The following is an 18736-nucleotide window of genomic DNA, read 5'->3' on the forward strand; positions in this document are numbered from 1 at the left end:
ATTATTCTGAATGGAATTCAATCTGCCAACCAATCTGCAAATACCTCTTCTTGACTTTGCCTTTGGTTTAAGTCTCCTCAGGGGGGCTACTGTCTGCAAAGCCGTGGAAGACTGCCATGTACAGTGCCAGGAGAGAGTTGGGGAAGTTGGGGGTGAAATGTGCTTATGCAGGGGATGAAGGGAGTAACAATAAAATTAACCGCTGCATTGCAGTGAGCCTGTCCTACGATGTTCAATCTCAACTAGCCTCCAATGATTTATTCATATGTATTTATATGTATCTATATATCATTTCACTTATTTATTAACTAAACTAATAAGTCCTAAGGCTAAACATATTTTTATAGAAGGTAGGCCTACCAACATGCTGATTTGAGATCAGCTTTGCTTTCTGTCAAACGTAGGTAGAGCATTTCATTATGTGAGGTAGAGATTAATTGGGAGAAGGATAATCTGATCCTGGATCTGCGGCGTAGTATGAGCAACTACTTAGTAGTTCATTGGATGTTATAGAGACCATGTGACATGTGTTTGACATTCAGTTGGCCAGTTTGTATGAAAGGAGATCCTTTCCGGTACACTCACCGATGAGTCTCTTGAGATATTCCCAGGATGTTCTGTATGTATAGCTGTGAAGTGGTGCTCCGGATGTTCCCCAGGGCAGCATCTAGGCTGACGGACATGGACAACAAACCAGGAGATGCTTTCCCACCTCTACCCCCTCAATCGTTTCACTATTTATATGAACCTCCCTGAATCTAAACCCCATACATATTTTTTTCCAAACAACAGGCTATAGAAGTGTAGAACTTCCTATTATAATTGTCATTTTAGGAGTCTTTGAAATATAAACATGATATGCCTGATACCACGGTGAGAGCTCTCACTCACTCATCTCCATCACCATGTCGTTGCAGTTGTTGTCACGGTGAGGAATGTCCTCTTCCTGTCTGATAACAGCCGACAGGGTATCACTGATGGGAAGACTTTCTCCATCATCTTGTCCCTCAGTCTCCACAATGTCCTCATCTTCCTCGATGGTGATCACAACATCATTGTTGTTGTTGTTGTTGTTGTTGTTGGACTGGTTTATGCAGGGTTGACAGGGGGCCAGCCGCGGGACTCTGGAGGAGACGCGTGGACTGACGCCAGCAGGTACAACCCTGTTCACTGGGGGGTGAGAGAGAGATGAGATGATGAGATGAGATAACGTTTATTGCCATTTATGCATACACATATAGGAACTTGATTCGGCGTTACAGTAAGAGCATTTCTAAATGCAATGCAAACAAAACAACACAGGACAGACAGCAATGCAGAGAGAACACAACAAACTGTAAAACCACGGCAGCCATATTGCGGCGCTGTAGTCCACAGAATACTGTAGAAGGGAGGGGGGGGGGGGGGGTGGCGGGGTGGCATGGGCAGGGGGAGGGAGGAGTGGGGTGGGTAGGTAGGTATGGGTGGGGGGAGGGAGGAGTGGGGGGGGTAGAGAGATAAGGTGGGGTAAAGTCTCAGGATGTTCTGGGTCAGTCCGACCCGTCCTCGTAGTAGAGCAGCAATCAGTGTCGCTATGGACAACGGCCTTGAGCACTGCCCCAGAAGGCGGCACAGAGTTCACCAGAGGGGGGGGGGGGGTTGGCACGCTGCATGGAGTCTTCAGGGCATGGGGGAGCTTTTGGGCCATAATCAGGTGAATGGGTTCACTGCGAGGAAAAACAGCATTCCATAGAATCAAACCTCTCGAAAATTTGGGGTCTCCTGTCAAACGCCAATTTGGGGAGCAGCAAGATTGCCCACCCTGCGATCCAGATCCAGGACCTTACGGTTCAGATCCGTAAGCGCAGCGCCGTGCATTCCAGCCACCCTCCCCAGTTCTTTGATCAATTGTATTCAGGGACCAGCTGGGGGCCAACACGTGGGCCAACACGGTTCAAGCCTCTGTCCAAATTCCATGCCACAAGACACCAGGAGAAGCGAGACGGCCGCTACCGCCCCCTGCAGGACCTCTAGACCACTGTCTTCAACAGGAGGCAGTAGTTGGTACTCCTCCACTGTCCTGAGGTACTGTCTACCTTTAACAGTCTCCACGGATTCACAAAGGTAGTGGCCAAGGTCGTATGTCAGGGCATTAAGAATGAGCAGACCCTCCGTGAACATCAGGTGTCTATCACTAGGCCGCATCCATCTTCCAGTACACCTGCTGGTTCTTGTCTTTCAGGGTACAGCGAAGAAGGATGTTGTTCCCTGGTGTCACTGTCTGCGTCATTGCCTTCAATGTGACTGGAACGTGGCACAAAGAGAGAGAGAGGGAGGGGGCCTGTTATGGATAACATTCAGTGATCATGGAGAGCTCCAATTTCCAAACCCTAGTTTTTCAACCTAATAATTCCTCATAATACAGTGGTACCTTTACCAGTACAGCTGGAATTTCTTATTTATTTCAGTCGGGTATTGTATGGTTGGTATACTCATCAATCTAGAGAAAAATAAACATACCCGCAAGCTTGGGACACATAGAGGCATCTGCCTCTTTCAGAGTCTGAATCCAACTCCTGAGAGATAAGGAATACACCATTACATTTTAGCATAATATGCTCATACTCATACATACTGAGGAATTTTAACAACAATGCAGGTTTGCTGTTATGCTAAAAGCAATCATCTACGATAAGAATACTGAGGAGTTGGAGTTGGGCCGTAGTCTGAAGCTGAGGGTGTGCTGGCCGCTGCAGAGCAGTGTCCACTGGACAGGTCCCAGCCACAGTACGGGTCCCTGGCCAAGACACAATCTACTCAAGACGCGTAGTGACCGCAGTCCCTCACTGGCACCTGTACAGCTCCAGACTGGGATCCTGCATACAGCTGACCCTAGGGAAACAAAAGGACAAGGAGACAGTTAAACCAGAATGGCCTTAATGAAGTGAAGTGAAAAGAAGTGAATCTATAACTGACTCAAGTTGTCATAATCATTATAAAAACATTGTATAACCCACCCACCGTATACTCTCTTCCACCCACATACATACTTACCACAGTGAGTGACTTCTCTTACCACCCACATAATGTGCATACTTATCACAGAGTATTATCTTACCACCCACCCAAACACACACTTACCATGGTGAGTGACTATACTCTAACCACCCACATCTCACAACATACTTACCACAGTGAGTGACTATTCTCTTCTTTCCCACATACTTACCACAGTAAGTGACTGTTTTTCCACCCCAATACATATTTACAGTATCACAGTGAGTCACTATTCACTTACAATCCAAATCTCCCAAATATACTTACCACAGTGAATGAGTGACTATTATCTTACCACACACCCAAATACATACTTACCACAGTGAGTGACTATTATCTTACCACACACCCAAATACATACTTACCACAGTGAGTGACTATTATCTTACCATACACCCAAATACATACTTACCACAGTGAGTGACTATTCTCTTCCTTCCCACATACATATTTACAGTACCACAGTGAGTGACTATTCACTTATCACCCACATCTCCCTACGTAACGTAGGCTACTTACCACAGTGAGTGACTATTATCTTACCATCCACCCACATACAGTATATACTTACCACAGTGACTATTATCATATCGCACACATACTTAAAGTACCATAGTGATTGACTATTCTCTTACCACCCACATACTGTATATACTTGTATAGAATAATAAATTATTACATAAGTAAATGTAAAAATGTAAATATACTTACCATAGTTCTCTTTCTCTTACCCCCCATATTTCCCAACATACCTACCACAGTTTCTTAAACCTAAAAGTTGCTTTTCACAGCACCTGCCCATCCTATCAAATATCCTTGCATTTTACAACAGGACATTGGCTATGTACACACAGACTAGAGTCTACTGCAATCACGCTGGACACAGCAGCTACACAGTCAGCATTTTACTGACAAGCTCACAGTAATGCAGGGCAACACTTTTCCAATTAACATTGGGAAAAGATTCCCTCAGGACGAATGATAGTTCACAGCTGTGAGAATGTTCTCCACCCCCCACCCCTCCTTTATTGCTGCTGGCAATTCTCAACTAATTTCCAGCAACAGCACTATAAGAAACATAAGATAGATAGATACTAGATATAATGGATATAAGGAAACCAATACAGTGTCTTTCTTTTGGTTCTGGTTAAATGTTTATAGTAAGAAAGAAGTGTGTTCCATCTGTGGCAGACCAGATTTGATGAACCAAAACCCATGTGAGTAGTGTTTTTTTTCCAGAATCTAGTTTCGTGGGAGCTGAATAGGGAAATGCCATGGAGAGTATTAAAGAGTATATTAATCAGATTGTACACAATATTTCACTGTATTACACTGCTACAGTACTGAGGTACTGAGGGGTAGTAAGTTGAGCTGGTGATTTTTTCTACTCTATTTATATCATATTTAGAGCACATGTACTGTTCATAATAACAATAATTTAAAAAGGGAAATTGATTGTGTATACTGTGGGATCATTCATATGTTGATACTGTTGTTATTGCAATGTTATTTCAAGGGAAAGTGCTCATGTTTGTTTTGCTAGCATGTCTGTATGAATTATATCATTTCCTGGGACTGTCCCCGGTCCTCTAGTGACATGTAACCAGTACTGATTGTCTATTTGTGATTTCACCATGGGATGTTTAATTTCAATAAAAAATAATGACACCTATTTTTATTCAATTTATTTACAGTACTAAGATATGACATTGACATGGAACACATGTTTTAATACTAGCAACAAGATCAGTATGACTCACCCAAAGCACAATGAAAGCAAAGATTTCACAAATATGTCATAATAACGACAGCGGGTACAGACAGGACATTATAAAACCATTGAACAGAACTTACACTGGGCACAAAGTTCATTACTTCATTACAGTCTTAACATATGATTGTTTTCTCAAACTTGAGTCACCGATGAGTTAGTCTTAAACATGTAGAACTGTAAAAACAAACGCAGGTAAAAATTACCCATGAAATGTTATCATTCATACACACCTGCCCTCAAAAACAAACAGGAGCACTTTCCCTCAATATAACATTTCAAATAGTACAACATGATATAGCCTTAAATATATACCACCACTTTCCTTTTGAGATTATCTTACAAACATACATGACATAACTATAGGAGTAGAAGGTTCAGCGAGGCTGTGGTGGGGTAAGATGTGCAAGAGTGCCAGCTCACAGGTTCATAGACCCTGCTCCGTGGGGCACAGTGTGTGGAGGTCCTATCTGGGTAGACTCCCAGGAGTCCCTCCAGCGTCCCTGGGCCCTGCCCTGAGGTTGGCCGCCGTCGCAGCAGCGGTGCGGTGCATGAAGGGGCACAGAGGCTCATGGGCTTTGAGGGCCTCGGTCAGACATCTCTGCTCCTCTGACAGAAGTTGCACCTCCTTCTTCAGACGGCTGTTCTTCTCCTCCAGACACTCGTACGCCTGGGGGAGACGGGACCATATAGGTTCAGATCTCTCTTAATCAATTAATCACTAACTTTATTGGTGCAGCACATTTCATTCATAATTGCAATACAATGTGCGTCACTCTCACCCACCACAGTAACAGTAGTAGTTAGCAAATACAGTGATGTATCCAACAAGGAGAACTTGCCTCTAAATTACTAACTGCTTTATAGATTTCTAAGGGATATTATTTAGTGGTTTAGTTGAAATATCGATTCAGAATAGGCCTGATTGGACCAGAAGTCCCATTGCTTTCGCAGTATGTTTTGTGCACAGACCTCATGCAGCTCGTCAGCTCTCTTGGTCTGTCTCTTTCTGCTCTTCTGTGCTGCCACTCTGTTCTTCTCTCTCCTCTTCAGCGTCTTCTCGTCATCGTCCGAGCTCTGGAAGAGGTATGGCACACACACGCACGTGCGCACAAACAGCATTTCATGATTTCATGACTTACTTCTGGCCTATAGATCTGGAGAACATGAGACAACGAATCAAGGTAGCCGACTATGAGCAGGCCTAGGGGGAAACTTACCTCGCATCCTAGGAACATGAAACGATTTTCATCGTCTCTGAGCTGAAAACCGCTAGAAATATCGCTGTCAGACATGCCTGGCGCGACTAGACTGACATGGATGACTACATCAAACGTCAAAACACGTCGTGTTTGAAACGTTTTATTTCAAATACAGCAAGTCAGCTATCCGAGATGCGTATGGAAGTGAGATGGGTGACAGATACGGTGAGTGACAGTTTCACTTATTCATACGCTGTTGACAGCTTCACTGAAAATCGCCTTGACGATTTCTCTGAAGTCACGTGGTTAATTCCACCCGAACAGACACCTTCCGTGCAGGTGGGGGCGCAATCTCCAAGCAAATAAAGTGTCTCACCAAATCAAGAATCAATCAAATGAGACTCTGGATTCCGAGATTACAATTTGTGTACACCAGACTCGAGAGCATAGACGAATAGAGATGTGAAATATACATACCATTCTTTTGCACACAGATGACATCTATATATATTTTTTTTTTACCTTATTCTAAATGCTCACAATGGTAAACATCAACGTTTAAATGCCTACATCATCGATTTGTTGATGTTGTTGTATTTCCTTGTATTGACGACAATTAGCTCTACGACATTATGTCAAATGTTATGAACGTTATTATGTGGCTGTAACAACTTATTCACACAAGTAAATGCTGATATGCAGTGAAGCAGATTACCATAGTCCTGCATACGTTATAGCCTGCTAATCAGTGGCGGCTGGCCGATAGAGGGCCCCCACCTTCACTTCCTAGTTCCCCACCTACACTTCCTAGTTGCGATTTGTAAACGTTTTTTTTTTTTAAAATAAACATTGTTTATTCACAAAATGCGGCTGATATTCTGTCAGCGCCTATCAGCATTCATTAAAAATCCTCCAATACAATAAACATTTTATCTGTGTGTGTGTAAAATTCACTGTTAAAATACATAGGGGGAGGCGTCGGGGCGCCGGTCAATGCCAGTCTATGGCAGGCCGAATACTTTTCGCTTACACGTGAGCTGTAGCAGCGCTCCAATTGGCTGTCTCCTATTTCTAGGCCGGGGCGCAAAAATGTGCGTCCTGAATATCCGGTTGTTAAGTCTGACGTCAAACGTGACGTTTTGCAATTTCCGGCTTTTACAAAAAAACAAAACAATGTGGTGGTCTGTAAACTGTGCAGAAATGAAATGGCCTATCACAGGAGTACATCTGCAATGAACGAGCACCTCAAGCAAAAGCATCCTGGAGCTCTTTGTGAAGACAGCCGCAAGATACCACCGTAAGTCAGCGTTGTATTTCTGTTCACACTTCCGGCCGTGTATGAGTGAAAAATTGATAGCTACTAGCTAATGTTACACAACCAATGTAGCTCACCACAGTTTGTATGTCTTGTCTTCTGGTGTTAGTAATAATATATGAGCTATAGTCAGTCGCAATGGTCCAAAATGTAAGTGCTTCGTAACACAGACGGGGTGAATTTCATGAATGAAAGTGAAAGTTCTGTCACAAAACGCCGTTACGTATCCTCACACATGTTTAAGTGGGTATTGCGTGGGTAAAGTGAAATTACGTCTTTGTTTTGAGCGCAAGTGCGCGTTTTATGCTCGTGCACGCGGGGGGGAAATCGTGCACGCGGAAAAAAAATCGAGGACCCCCCCGCCACTAATGTGAAAAATCCTGGAGGAAACACTGCCAAGGGTGCAAACTGGCGATGGTCCAAAAAGGTGACACTTTTTTTTTGCCCGTAGATGGTTAGCTCTATCATTAACAGTGGTCTAACAATGATGCGCGTGTAAGTAGCGATGGCCCTGACCTTAACACCCTCATAATTAATGTAAGCAACCTGTTCTCAAAATAATTATGCGGGTTCCTGCAGGTTTCAACAAGTTACATTTAAGACCTTTATAAGACCACTTTTAATAGATTTTAAGACCTATTGAGCAAGTATTGGTATTAGACTCACATTCGTTGATTATTTTCATTAGCAATGCTGGGTGATCTGTTCTGTTGCATATAGAACAATGATAATGTAAGTTAGCCTACTCTATCAATTTCTTGATTCATTTCCATTGCTTCTCAACACATTAGATATAATAGCATAAATAACAGAATAAACTCACACACTTACTCACACTGCATAGCCTACATACTGAGATATGGCGCACACACACACACACACACACCTCTCACAGGAGGTCCACACACACACACACACACACACACACACACACACACACACACACACTATATTTACTAAACCACACATACCGTTGCTACCACTGCAAGTTTGAAGAAATTCTAACTTCACATGCCTACAGTCGAATCGCCTCCTACGGCGACTATCGTATCGAGGCCTCTTGTCTTATCATTTCACGTGGCAAAATATCGGGGTTTTGGGCGCAGCTTAACCAATGTTACACGAGCAATAAGTGTGCGATAAGTTTTGTTTTATATGTTGTCTCTCATCTGCACGCGTCGTATTCCCACGCAGTGGGTCTGGCGACAATAATACATTTTCCGGTCGGACTTTTTAAATAAAAATAAAATCGATTCTACGCAAGTCTAAAGCACACAGAAGCCATTAAAACATTTTATTTTGAAAGTCTCGCCCTTTGTCTGATCCTGATGTTATAGAAGCAGTGTAGCAGCAGGTTAAAAGCGAGGTAAAGGGGGACCCGAGACAGTCTCGGGCAGCGTTCGTAAATTCGCTCTGCGCACTGGGCTCAACGTCATAAAGGGACCAAGTAATTTGATTGGACAAGAGGCATTCCACGACTGCTGATCAGATTTCCAGAGCGAATTTACGAACGCAGCCTAGGGCAAACCACTCGCCGACTCGTTTTTTTCATAACACGAAACTTGAAGTTGTAAAGTACCCACTCGATATAATAAACAACAGTTTAACAATCACTAAATACTTATAATGATCATCTAATTATGTGTAGTTATGTGTTTCTAGCATGTCGATGTTCTATCAGGTAAATTCGCTAGAACTAACCTCCATACCCTGGTTCAGAAGAAGAAATCAGTCCTTCGTCACTTACATCGTCGTCCTCGATGAAACTTTTAGGTGGATTGGTTACCCTAGCCTAGATGGTCTTTGTGACATTTCACAATCACAAGTACAGAAACTCACTAAAGTATAAAACACCGCTAAAATACTGCTTCTCTTCAAATCACTCCATGACACTTTGAGGTCAGTGCATTTGTTTTTTTTGGTGAACTACCGTAATAACCAGGGGTGCACATAACTTTTGGGGGCCAGTGCTCAGAGGAGCACCTAGGGATGCTGCTTGGTGCTCCCCGAGCTCGCGAGTCACGACCCGTCCCACAGGATGGATGAAAAAGGGATACATGGATAACTTATATTAGCAAAACGACATTTATTCATAAATAAAGATGAACGAACAAATGATTGTGTGCAAAACAAAATATACAAATGCAAAATCAAATGACTGCTCTTTAAGCATTAAAGTCTGTCAGACTCCTTTAAACACAATGAAATCAACTGACATCTCTTTAAGCACTAACTGAATGTCTGTTCTTTAAACACACTGAAATAAACGGACATCTCTTTAAGCACTGCTCTGTTCTGTAAACACTGAAATCAACTTTTCAACAAAAAGTTACAGCCTAAGCATGTATTTATGCTACAAGCTTAATCGTCATCATCACTGCTCTCTTGACTGCTGTAAATTATCACTGTCCTCAATTTCAACCATGGTAGAGGATGTTTTTTTTGTGACCAAATTTTTTTTTTTTGGGTGCGCAAAAGCGCCATCATGCGGCTGATCTGCCGCGCAGCATGCATTTTGGCGACGCATGCGCACTGGCGCACCAGTTATGTGCACCCCTGGTAATAACCCTAAATGGCTAGAGAGTGCAACTTCTGTGCTTTCAGAAACTGTTGGATTTTTTTCGATTGCCCATATAGTTCAAGAATTACGATAGTTTGAAGGAACCCTGTAAATTCCTGTTGAGAAGTTATCGCAACATAGACATACAGTAACTTCTATGTTATTTTATTTGATTACTTCTTATGTTTCTACATCCATCTTAAGAACTTTTTAAGACGTTTTATTTCAACTGCAGCAGAGTTTAGCAGACAGGAAGATGTTAGCTTGGGCATCATGTGACTTGGATGAGATGAGATGTAGACCCCCCCCCAAAAAATTTTTTTTGCAGATCTGCATGATTCACATAGGTCACCTATTTTGAGGTAAAAACGGCGAATTTCACCTAAAGGTGACAAGTTTGCACCACTGCTGTGCCCCACCCAAATTTTTTAGCACCAGCCGCCACTGCTGCTAATGAGCCCACGTTTCGACAAAATTGTTTTGGAAAAAGTGACATAAAAGCTACATAAAAAGTTACTATAATGCAGCCTACTATAGGGTGTAGATTCTTATACAGTTCTTCAGATAGTCGATGTGTACGTATAGCTAACAATTCATAGGCCTACTGTAGGAAAACAAATAAAAAGAGCACAAACACTCTGTTGTTATTGTCCACTGTCAATTGTACTGTCATGCCAACCACCTACAGTACTAGCAATGCAGAAATACCAGGTGCAATCCCTATTGTCCATCATGAGAGGGTGCTATTGTATCACCAGCTGCACACGAGCATACACCGGCACACACTCTTTCACTCTGGCTTGTCACAGCAGTTTGAAATGGCTGGTATTTTCCGGGCAGGAGCGTAGCTGTCTCTAGCCTCCATTTCCTGTACAGCTCTCCTGATAGTCTGTCTGGTGAGGGCGCCTCTGTCCGGGGGCGGGGCCACGCCCTCCCCTGCCCCGAGGGGCTGGACGTGGCCAAACACCACTCTGTCCACCTCCAGGGACTCAGCTGTGGGTTGCATGTCCAACACCTGCCTCAAACCTTCTGCCTGCTGCTGTAGCACCTGGAGAGACTGGACACACACACGCACATACAGATATATTTCTATAATATACACATTGGGGGGGGGGGGGGGCTGTCTCCTATGCCCTTGATACAACATAAATGTAACAGGTAGGGATGCCCGATACTGTTTTTTGCCACCGATACCGATCAGCGATAATCTATGAGCAATATCTGCCGACATACTGCTGATACCGATCAAATAATAGCCTAATACTATAGGCTATGAGTGTAAAAGAGACATTTTTATGCCTAGCCTACATGTTTTAAGAGCCTTTTAAAAAATCTCCACAAACCTTTTGATAGGCTGGCCAAGTTGTGTCTGTACATTCTGCAATCTAGAATATGCTAGGGCAGAATGCTTGAAGTGACGAGTCCTAAGGTTATAAACACATAACACCACACACACCGCGGACATATTTTGGTTTAACAAGCATGCAAGAGTGGCTCGTGTAGGTAAATGAGCATGCGACAATGAATTGACTCACATTGTTTGCGTCATTGATCGGTTGTCGTGATCGGCGTCTAGAAAGCATTATGGGATTTCCCCCCTATTTTTACTGAATATCGATTGCCGATTCCGATTGCTGGCTGATCGATCGGGGCATCCCTAGTAACAAGTGTCAATGTATACTACAGTATTGCATTAATCCCCATTAATGGAAGAGACAGAGTGGGAACAGAATGAGAGTGGAAACAGAATCACTCAGCCGCGTTACCTTCATCACTGCACTGGCTTGTTTGAACACCCTGGGTGCAGAGTCTGATAGGTTTGTCATGATGGTCTCTGAAGCGAGAGAGAGTTTTTAGTTGAATATCAAACAGAGTTGCAAGATGGTGGCTGACAAGAATCTTTGAAGTTCCAATTTGAGTGTCAAACTGATTTGTGAAGGTTTACCATGAACTGGATCCTTTCCCACTTCTTGTGGCTTCACCACTTGTTCATACATGCCCTAAAAACAGAGATGGAGCGCTTTCAGTCAGTTATGGTACAAATGTACTTATTACTTACGAATGTATGTATTTATTTTCTGCCCCAAACCAGTAAGTATTACACAGTCATTCGGTGTCACTTTCATTGTATTTTTTACATCATATTGTATTAATACAAATACAAAATACAATGAGAGTGACACCGAATGGCTTTGTAATACTTACTGGTTTGGGGCATATAAATAAATCAAAATCACTCAATAAAACAGGAATATACACACCATAAGTTTGCGCTCTGCCTTCAGTGAACATACAACGTGGGGCAAGATTTTTTTCGGATATTTATGGCGTTTCCGAGTGGTTTCTACAATGCTCTCATCCAACAGGCCGGCAAGTTCACAACTTTCATCTAGAGGGACAAAGGAAAGAGTATCATACAGATGTGACGTCCAAGAAGACATTTTCCTAACAGATACGTTGAGATAAAATCAACTCTATTACCGTAACTTGATTCAAACTCAAAAGGCAATTGTTTATGGGTAACCAGACATTTCAACAAAAGATCCTCCTAGCCATACACTACAGTCAACATATTTCACTAGCTCATTCATCTCAGTAGCCTATTCTTAGTTGACAGCAACTCACCAATGACAACTTCAAGTTTCTCCTCCCTCACTCCCTCAACCTCACGTCGCTGTTCTACTGTGCCATGAGCTGCTTAGTGAGAATCAAATGAACAACCTGACCTCACATTTACAGAGTTAGTGCTACATTCCTACTTCTGGAATATTATGTTCAATCAGCAAGAGAGGGTTGTTGTTTCTAATTAGCCTACATGACTATAGATTATTATTAGAAATTCAATATCTTATAGAATGAGTTTCAATTTCATTTAGATTAGACAGAATAGAGGTATACAGCCAGGACATCCTCACCCGCCTCATCAGGAGCATCCTCCCATGGCAAGTCGTTGATTAACACATTATCTTGTACAGTTGTCTCGAAGTTCTGAAAAGTTTAATATAAAAGGGACCAATTAGGCCTAGCTAGAAGCATCACAAGTGTGTCAACTTGCTACATTTGTTGTTGATGGAGCTTGGTTTTGAATGACAGACACACAGGGTCTACACAAACTAGCAAATACGTGTAGCTAAAAACATTCAAGCTATCTAGCAAATCTTGAATTGCACAAATGAATTGTAAACTCGTCGTTGACGTAAACATTGTAAACAATCCATGGCTTTGCATTGTCGACCCACCGTGAGCAACTCTTGCAGTAACTCTTGCTTAGCGTTTTCGGGTATCTGAGTTTGTCCATCTAACATCTTCTTTAGCAGTTCTTTGTACTTCTTTATTTGCTCGACAACAATTGTTTTCGAAGTCAGCTTCACCCTATAATCCTCTTCTTTCTTCATGCTTGCGATTGGATCTAGGTCCATCTTCAACTGGTCCATCGCCAACTGTTTCAAACGTCACCAGGAAGCGGAAGTCAAAGTGGTCAGACCAGTAAATGCGATATCTCGCGGTCCTTTGAGATCCTTCAAAATCTCGCGGTTTCTCGCGGTTACTTCTGTGATGACGCGCTCGAACCAAATATGGTCTCCATGCGTCCGGGTGTTGCCAAACGAGGGATATGCGTAAATGCGTCTACTAGAAACGGTAACGGTCTACAAAACGTTCCACGTGACTTCAATGGAAGGCGGGTTTGTTGACTGTCACTGCTACATCTCAGCCAGTGAATATGAAGAGGTAAGCTGTCGACCAAATACGTTTATCATGGTATAGATTTAAGAACAGTTTTAAAGAACAGCTGTTGCTGTTACCGGCCACGCAGATTAGTTGTGGTGCCAGACGTGCAACCTTTACACATTCTTGCGTGACTGATGTATCCACCAGAAGATAGGTACTATAGTTTCGTGCGAAAACCTGAAACCTGAATGATTCATAAGGCTACGGTCACGTGATAACGTATGACAACACGCTCCTTGTTTGATTATGACTAATAATAAAGCTGGCATGTATATTCTGTGATGGCAATGCATGTATTTATTCTGCAGGATTTAGAAGATGTGATCAAGAGGACCAAAGAGGTTAGGACCACGTCTTATATCAAATGTCATTATTTCCATGCTGATTCAATTAATATAATTGGCACTATTCCCTACATACTACTGAAGCCTCAATGGTGATGTGTTGTGAGATTTTCACATTTGCTGCTGATACTATTCTGTTAGAAAATGGACTAATACAGAATGTTTACATGATACTTTATCTTATGTGCCATTCCAGGCTGGAGTTAAAACACTAATCTCAGTCACAGAGGAGGCTTGTGAGTTTGAAAGAGTTATCCAGTTGTATAAAAGGTCTGTATAACTCTCCAAATTGTTCATAATAGGTATTCAAATCATGAGGATATAGAATATGCCTCTATTAAGTAAACTGTATTGGCCACTTAATTTGCTCAAGAACAGAACGTATCCAAGAACAGAACATATGCATATGGATATCCTGCTTCCATGTGAGCGTTCAGAGTCACCTACACATCGTGAGCTTAGAATGATAAGGTTCTATCTCCGTTTAGGGCAGTTCAGAGATATTGAGCGTCAAAGGTTTTACATTCCATTATGTTTTGTGAGATGTAACCTTTGGATTTTATGAATTACTAACAAACAAAAAATCAACATTTTAAAAATAACACCACACAGGCATTAATAAACACCTAATGGATCAGATCATGTAAAAAACTAAATTTTGACCAAAAATGGAGATAGAACCTTATAATTCTAACGTCACGACATGGAATAAATGAGGGATTGCTACAGTGCCCTTCCCCTGGGCATCCAGCAGCTTCTGTCAGAACCTTTCTAACGCGTGGAGGGATATTTGTTTGTGTAGTATCCTGTGAGACAAGAGAAGCTGTTTTCATGAATGTTTTCTTTGAGTTAGTTTTACTGTTGTTCTTTGCAGCTACCCAGATCTGGTTGCACCATGTTTTGGAATCCACCCTGTTCAGGGTTGTGGCTCCAAGGACCAGCGCAGTGTGAAGATCCAGGTACAAACATTTTCTTTGATCACAGTTATCAGTTCAAAGAAACTCAGGTAATAGGCATCAAACACACGAGAGACATATGTTAAGTATGTTAGATAATATGATCAATACGGTGTATATTAAATCATGATAACACTAGAACATCTGAGGTGCGTTAGCTAACATTCGCAAGCCGTGTTGAACACACCTCAGGTTGGTCTCCCTCAGGATAAATGAAACAATCATGCTTAACTTTCAAACATCTGTTATTATTTCAGGACTTGGAGCCTGCCTTGCATTTGTTCCAGAAGTACAGAGATAACATTGTTGCAGTTGGGGAGGTATGCATCTCCCCCCGTTACCACTTATATACTGTTCAGTGAAGTTGTCTGACCCTACAACATGCGTAGTACTAAATTACACACGTGTCCTGTTCCTGTGTAACAACTATATGATGTGACTTCTGTAATGTAAAAAGGATTAGGCTGATTAACAAGGCTCAGCTGCCACAGCTAATCTGAATGTGAACTCTTGTTAGAATAACCTCTTAAAAACACTTCTCCCTGCCCACTAATACCCTAAATGATGTATATCCCTTGCATGAGCTTTTGGAAGGAATGCATGTCTGTCAGAAGGCATTGTTTCACAAAGTTAATTTTGTGGAACTCAGAGGGCCGGTAATAGGACGAAGTCAAGGTGTCTGCCAAAGAACGATACACTCTGGGGTGTAATCGCCCATATAGACAATGATGTAGGATCAGCTTACCCTCCCTTGAAACCCTAATCATTAGTGGGGGGAAACACTAAAATGACCCGAGACTACGTGTCAAGGGGTGACTTCCCCTCTACTCCATAAACAACACCAGTATAAGATGGTTACTGGTTTACAAGTTTAACAGGTTGTGTTCTGCTTTGCACTGCCCAGTTCAGATTACGACTAGGGTTACATATTCTCAGTAAATTCATTTAGTGCTGCTACGTTCTCTAAACTAAAATCTAGTATTTGATAGACACTTTTGGGGATTTTAGAATGATGTTGAACTCTCTCTTCGTTTGATTTCAGATTGGTCTTGACTTCACACCTTGGTATGCCCCTACTGCACAGGATCGCGATGAACAATTGGTCATTTTCACCAAACAATTGCAAATATCCAAGGAGCTGGATTTGCCAGTGTGAGTTTATTTAACAAGATGTGTAAATGTTCTTGTTCCATTGATCTATTCTTGAAAAATACATTTTTCACAAGACACCTGGTCCAAGACAGTGGGGAACAATGTTGTCTTGCATCTTATCATGAGTTAGGAGCTAGCCTAAGACACAACACTACATCCATGTTGTGCAACCTTGGGAACGGGCTGTGCAGTCCTTGACAGGGCTATGATAAGGGGTTTAAAGGAATGTTTTCCTGTAATGGGATACGATGATGTCACGTTGCACAATAACTGATGTGTTAATTTCCTCTCTGACACAGGAACATCCACTCCAGGTCAGCAGCAAAGGTCACCATAGCAACACTGAGAGAGCAGGGTGGGTGTCTTGAACCAGGATTGCATAATAGGAAATACCCCATAAAAAACATAACTTTATGGGTTTCATGTTGAGTTATTAAAGGCTTACTCCAGCCAAATCCAATCGATCTGATTTGACATGCCCTATGTAACATACATATTTGTTCTTCTTTCAAAATTGTAATCATAATGTACTGTATTTAAAGAAACAGCTGGGGGCTGACTTATCATATGACTTATGATCATCATCATATGCCATGTTAAATCTCTTAGGTATCAGCCAAGCTCTGCTACACAACTTTGCAGGGAGGTGTTCGGTGGCCATGGAGGGGGTGCAGGCTGGGTACTACTTCTCCTTCCCTCCTGCGGCATGCAGAGACCAACAGGTGGGGCTAGGCAGTCCGCCATTAATCTGTCATCCCTAATAATCATCCATATCCATCCATATCATAATAATCCATAAACATCCTCAATTGAACTTCTTCCAAGGCTTACGGTCAATTCTGTTTCATTTCTGTCAATTCAGGAAGCAAATTTTTCTCATGATTTATTCTATTTATTCAAATTAAAACGGCACTTTTTAAATTCTTGAATTCACAGAGCAGGGTGTAAGTCTGTTCAAAACATGCCACTTCTGGCCATCGCAGCGAAATTCAGTTTTAACCATTTACATTTTAACCACTTAGCAGACGCTTTTATCCAAAGTGACTTACAATTAGAGATTACGGAGACAGTCTCCCTGGAGTAATTTAACGCTAAGTGCCTTACTCAAGGGCACACTAGTGGTCATGACCTTCTGATCACCAGTCCTACTCACTATACACTGGTGGCGCCAGGCACCACTACCCCAGTTAATGTTTAAAACAATAACATCCTCCTTATTTATAATGAACCCCCTGAAATGTTCTTGCAGTGTCGGTAGCTGTTGCTGCGCATGTTTCTGCATGCGCGCATGATCTGACAAGGCACCTAGCCATCAGAGAGAGAAAGGTGAACATCCCCGAGAACAATCCCCTAGAACACCACTGACCACTAACAATATGTTTCTTTGTATACAAATCGAGGGTCACATCTGACATTTTAGAAAGCCCTTTTTGGGACTAAAAGCGTTGGTAAATTAAATATTTACTTCAAGGGATCTTATTCCCTGATTGCAACCGATTAAACAGTCATTAAAACCAATAGAAAGATTGAATGTTACATATTGCACCTTTAACTTAATCTAACTGATGGAACTGCAACTGAGCTGAGCTGAGTTCAACCGTGCTTCTCTCTATAGGTATTGTGTAGTCAGCAATAGTATGTCGTTATTGCCTTAAAATATCCATAGCTGGTCTTTGAACATGCATGTGTTCAGCTCATGGTTAGGTTCATGTGATGAATGCAATCTTTCAGTGACTTTTACTAGGACAAAAACGTCACAGTGTGCATTTCTACAAAGCATAAAACTCTGAACTTTGTTTCCTTTGAAAAGGCAACGAGAGACCAAGGGAAGTTTGACATGGTGTTACACTTGTTTTTTTGTATAACTTGTTTTTCTTTTTTACACTTTGCCATGCTTTGTTTATCTGTGCTTGTTGGGAGCAGTGACTACTGAGTCCCTTTCACAACATTCAATTGATAAGTCAACTCTTATAACTGTTGTTACTATGTTATAACAGAGGGCCAAACTGATCAAACAGATTCCGTTGGAGCACATCTGTCTGGAGACGGACTCTCCTGCCCTCGGACCAGAAAAACATGTGTGTTGTCGTTTGAAATGCAAATGTATGTAAAGCAGCTGCCTATTATATCTGTGTAAGTCTGAACATCTTGTATTATCTGTCCCTTCCCTGTAGGTAAGAAATGAACCCAAGAACATATATCTGGTCTGTGAGTACATAGCTCAGGTGAAAGGTATCACACCTCAGACCGTTCTCCAGGCTACCACAGAAAATGCGCTTCGATTGTTCCCTAGAATTAAAGAACAAGAGTAATACAAACTCACATTTGTTGTGACAGCGACTTTTGATATATCTTTTCTGGACTGTAAATGAAGAGGAATTGGGGGAAATAAAATGCTCAAAGGTAATTTGGTGGTTGTCATTTCGATATTAAGCCTAGTACCATTTATTTCAGAAAAGGCAGCTGAAGGTATAGGCTCTCAGGTCAGGTTGCAGCTTCACACCAGGTGTGCTTTGTCTGGAGAAAAAAAATGGGACAATGTTATTATATATACAGGACAGACACGCCCTCTCTCTTTTCATTATGGGCTATTCTCTCTCTCTTCCTCCCTCCATCGCTCTTCTAAAGTGAAACCAGGTATGTGTTATGATATTCGAGATGCTTACTGCTC

The 18736-nt window shown here is 42.0% G+C and overlaps 2 protein-coding genes across 2 annotated transcripts; one reads left to right on the forward strand and one right to left on the reverse strand.

Annotated features, from left to right (window-relative positions):
* Nucleotides 1-9410: 9410 nt before the first annotated feature.
* nsl1 (NSL1 component of MIS12 kinetochore complex) lies at nt 9411-13271 on the reverse strand. The gene is made up of 6 exons (XM_080537222.1): nt 13124-13271; nt 12800-12872; nt 12146-12273; nt 11830-11884; nt 11651-11718; nt 9411-10941 (listed from the first exon to the last, which is right to left on the reverse strand). The coding sequence occupies exons 1-6, from the start codon at nt 13187-13189 to the stop codon at nt 10675-10677; spliced, it is 657 nt and encodes a 218-aa protein (XP_080393348.1). The 5' UTR covers nt 13190-13271; the 3' UTR covers nt 9411-10674.
* Nucleotides 13272-13556: 285 nt separating this feature from the next.
* tatdn3 (TatD DNase domain containing 3) lies at nt 13557-18377 on the forward strand (the record flags this gene model as incomplete). Its single annotated transcript, XM_080540980.1, has 10 exons — nt 13557-13613; nt 13922-13954; nt 14154-14227; nt 14832-14916; nt 15171-15233; nt 15956-16065; nt 16365-16420; nt 16675-16787; nt 18063-18143; nt 18240-18377. 10 exons carry the CDS (start codon nt 13557-13559, stop codon nt 18375-18377), a joined length of 810 nt encoding a protein of 269 aa, XP_080397106.1.
* Nucleotides 18378-18736: the final 359 nt, after the last annotated feature.

The sequence above is a fragment of the Nansenia antarctica genome (genome assembly GCF_963989245.1).
Source record: "Nansenia antarctica genome assembly, chromosome: 1".
Taxonomy (NCBI): Eukaryota; Metazoa; Chordata; class Actinopteri; order Argentiniformes; family Microstomatidae; genus Nansenia; species Nansenia antarctica.